A 4,155-nucleotide genomic window follows, 5' to 3' on the forward strand; every position below is an offset into this window, starting at 1 on the left:
ACTCCCTCCCTTTTTTAAAAAAAATTTTGTCTTCTTTAAGTAAAAGTTTTGTTTTTATTATCTTTTTTTTTTCCCCAATTTATTCATGGCTAATGAAGCGTGAGGCCGCATATTAATTAATATTTGTTTAAATATATCCATATTTTTTTAATTGAGCATAATTTCCAAATGTAGAAAGCAAATTACATCTAGTAAACGCATACTACTAAAGTTAGAAATGATTTTAAAATATTAATTAGATTTTTTAATCAATGTGTAGATACCTTAAAATTAGATGTAAAAACAGTGTGAGCAGACCAAGTGCAACGTATAATTTTGAAAATCTTAAATACAACGTACTTTACTTATTGTTTCTTAATATAAACATAGATTGTCACCAAATAATAATTATTTTTATCCACATTTATACGCGCACATATCAAAACATTCTTACAATCTGACATAGGCTTATAAAATACTACCTACGCTTTTTAATATAAAAATTTGTTTAATTTTTATTTTTTTTGTTAAAACATAGATATCTTTCTATTAGAAACAATCATATTCAAAGTACTGTCGAACACTAAATGTGGCACTTCTTCCAACGGGGATTCGAACCTTGATTCGTCACGTTGTGAGAGATTAGCTTCTTCTGCTAGACCCAACTGCCGTTGGTTAATTTTTATTTTGATTTTAAATATAAGACCTAAATCTATTTGTCTCTCATGTTTATCTATTTTTTTCTCAAAGTAGTCTTTATACTAATAGTAATTATAACTAATACACTTAATTAGTAAAAACATTTTAGAAAAGATAACACTTATTTATTACAAATAATTAAATTAATTAAATTTTTTGATCTATTCAAATCTTTTATATTAAAAATCAGATGTAGTAAATTAATATTACCTCGCTTTTCAAGCTTTATAGTGAAGAAATGCCAATCATCCTAATTACAAGATTAATCTATATAATTAATGTAATTAATATTTAAAAAAAACCCTACCTTTCTTTTGTTTTTTGTGATTTTCATGCTATTTTATATAAATTCTGCAATTTCATTCCTCCAAAGTTGTAAATACAACAATAAAAAGCTTGAGACAAAATTTAGTTCGATTTGCTTTCTTAAGCAAATCAAGTTAACATTTGCCCTAAATCTCATGTCAATCTCACTAAAACAGCTTTGTAACATGCGCCAAACAAAACAAAACCTAGGTAAAAGAAGTCAAGTACAACACTCAGCTGCAAGTTCTACTTCTATGGACAATCCACTTTCCATCTTTCCACCGACGTCAATATCACTACTCACTCATGTTCATGTCCTTATAATTTCTTACTTGTTCTTCACCAATTCAACTTTTTCTTTGCTTCAAAGCGAAGTTCCGATTCTCTCTCATCCCTTTCTGCAAATCCTCCATTCTCACTTCACCCACCCCAACCACCATCCTCTGTAATCGTCCTCCTTCTCTCACCGCCTCGTTCTCCACGCTCTCCCATTTCCAGATTCCGGCCACCATCTCGCAGGATATCACCCACTCCGGCTCCGACGGGTTGTACATGTACACTGAATCCCCCATTGTCCACATCGATATTGACGAAACCCACCCTGCTTCTCCCTTCAGCTTCTTCACCATCTCCTTCGGCATCTCACACATTTCCTCGCACCCCAGCTTCGATTCCGATCCCAATTCGCCTCTCGCTTCCCACAATTTCACTCCCTTCACGTCCGCCTCTTCTCCGATTAGTCCCGCGAGAATCAGACGGTCGCGCAGTGTTCCGGTGATGCTGGAATACACGCTCTGGTCGGGCCGCAGGTCGTAGGGTCCTTGCCACGTGTTCGTATGGGGATCGAAGGAGTGGGTCACGCCGGAGATTTTCTCCGTCACATGCATCCTGTGGCCCTGGACGGCGACGGACAGCCACGTGGAGGTTGTGGAGCCCTTCAGGATCGCAGGCATAGACTGACAAGTCTCCCAGGTTCGCGTCCGCAAATCGTACATCTCCACCGCGAGCGGGTCGTCCTCGAACTCGCACGTGCCACCGGCGACGACTATGTGGTGACCCACGAGGGCGACGATCGGATCCGTTCGACACACGCGCGGGGCGTCGGCATGGTGCCAGGTGAGGTGGATTGGGTCGAAGGAGAAGGCGAAGGCGGTAGAAGAGAGCATGTAGAGTAGTGATGAGGGTGACGACCGGAGCGAGGCGACGGTGGGTCTAGCGGAGGAGGGCTCGCGAATCTCAACCCACGCTCGGGAGCGAGGGTCGTAAGCGTGCGTGGTGATCACATGCGGGGTTCTGCTAGTATGCGTGTAGACCATGAGCCAGGGCTTGATGGGGTTCAGATGAGCAAGGGAGGAGGATGCGGCGCGGTTCCAGGATTTTGACACGTGGAGTACGGGAGCGAGATCGATGAGAGGCACGTGAGAGAGAATGGACTCTAAGATATCTCCATGGATAGGAGCCTCTGCTTCCCTTTCTGGTTCAGTGGCCATGGCGTACCGTAACTTTACTCTGTTTCAATGGCTTGTTCCAGAGCGTGGGATGAGGGCGAGAGGGGAAAGGAGTATTTGAGCGCTTTATATAACGGAGAATCGAAAGTGACAGGTGGCACGTTTCCAGTCATTGTGTGCCACGTGTTTGCTCTCTCTCTCTCTCAAAAAAATTATTTGTGCTTTGGAAAAATTTTTCCGGTGTTCTCATTGACCTATTTTTCATCATTTTATTTTTAAAGGTGTACCTGTCATTTGCACAAACGAACCTATAACTGTCAGAATTATGGCAACTGATAGCGTTGAAATTTAAAATTTTATTTCTTTTTTTTTATTAGCATTTACGCATCTCTTCCAATTCAATGCATATTGACTTATTGAGCATGAGAATTGAGAAAAATATAAATTCATTATAAATTGCTATCTAAAATAAAAAATTAATAACGGAGTTCAAAGTTTTTGTATTATGCATAATTGTAACGGAGTAATTATGTTAATGATGAAATACGACATAGACATTTAGAGTTGTTAAAAGAAATCTAAAGTAAATCAAGGAATACAAGGGGAAAGAGGCCCCAAAAAAGCAAAAAATAAGTTACAGAGGGGTACATTTGCAATATGTAATAAATATGGATTTAAATAAATTCATAACCCTCGTCACTTAATATTATTTGTATTTGTATATAATTAAATTTAGATGAATGTACATTTATATATTTATATGTAATTTAATGACATGAGTGCTTTTCTTTGGGCAGATCATGGATTTGATGCTTAGTACTAGGGGTGTTCATGAAACCCAATAGCCCGCTATGCCCGCCCAAGCCCGCAAAAAAATGCCCAACCCGTCCTAAAAAAAATGGCCCGAAAGAACTATTGGGCATGTTCGGGCTGGACAAACTGTTGGGCTGGGCTGGGCATTGGGCACGGTATGCTGCCCTGCCCATTTGGCCCTGCCCGCAAAAATATATATAATTTTATTTATATATATTTTATTGCCTCATATTTATTTCCTAAATCAAATGCATTGTTGTATCAATATTCAGTATTCATTATACTTATTTATTTTTGAATGATTTTGATAGTTGGAAACTAGAAAAATAATTAAGTTTAATAAAATATACTAACAACGTTTTTTGTCATAGTCCACTCCTCTTAGCTACTACAAAAAGTAGCTTCATAGTATATTAATTAGTAATAACAAAATTAAGGCCAAGTTTCCATTTTAATAAAGTTACATTAGATTATTTAGAAGGATATAAATAATTAGTTAATTAATATAGTATACCGACTTGTTAGGCCTAGAAACCCGCCCGCATTTGCCCAGCCCAGATTTATTAGAGCTTTTCATGGGCAGGGCTGGGCAACGGGCTGCATTTTCCAGCTCGTTCATTCTTCAGGCTGGGCATCAGGCAAGGGTCCCACCCTGCCCAACCCTGCCCATATGCAGCCCTACTTAGTACTTCGGTCTACTAATGCGTTCCTTTCTAATTCTTTTTTTTTTAAAAAAAAAAGAACAAATTCACTGAGGGGCATCAAAAGTTTTTACTTTAAGCTTTAAGAAAAAGTAAAAGATTTTTAGGATGGTCCAAGCGAATTTATAAAGTACACCCCAAGCAAATGCAACAAGAATGAGTCTGTACTTTGGGTGAAGTGGGTTAGGTATTTACATCTTCTAGATAAT

General features: G+C 38.4%; 1 protein-coding gene across 1 annotated transcript; it reads right to left on the bottom strand.

Annotated features, from left to right (window-relative positions):
- Positions 1 to 1,085: 1,085 nt before the first annotated feature.
- On the bottom strand, positions 1,086 to 2,547 carry LOC114727559 (F-box/kelch-repeat protein At1g23390-like). The gene has a single exon (XM_028914262.1). The coding sequence runs from the start codon at positions 2,472 to 2,474 to the stop codon at positions 1,332 to 1,334; it is 1,143 nt and encodes a 380-aa protein (XP_028770095.1). The 5' UTR covers positions 2,475 to 2,547; the 3' UTR covers positions 1,086 to 1,331.
- Positions 2,548 to 4,155: the final 1,608 nt, after the last annotated feature.

The sequence above is a fragment of the Neltuma alba genome, unplaced genomic scaffold (assembly GCF_004799145.2).
Source record: "Neltuma alba isolate B1F8T4 unplaced genomic scaffold, ASM479914v2 tig00002446_pilon, whole genome shotgun sequence".
NCBI lineage: Eukaryota > Viridiplantae > Streptophyta > Magnoliopsida > Fabales > Fabaceae > Neltuma > Neltuma alba.

Bases quoted from the DNA above. Each gene is read 5' to 3' on its own strand.
- LOC114727559 (XM_028914262.1), bottom strand. From the start codon at position 2,474: ATGGCCACTGAACCAGAAAGGGAAGCAGAGGCTCCTATCCATGGAGAT.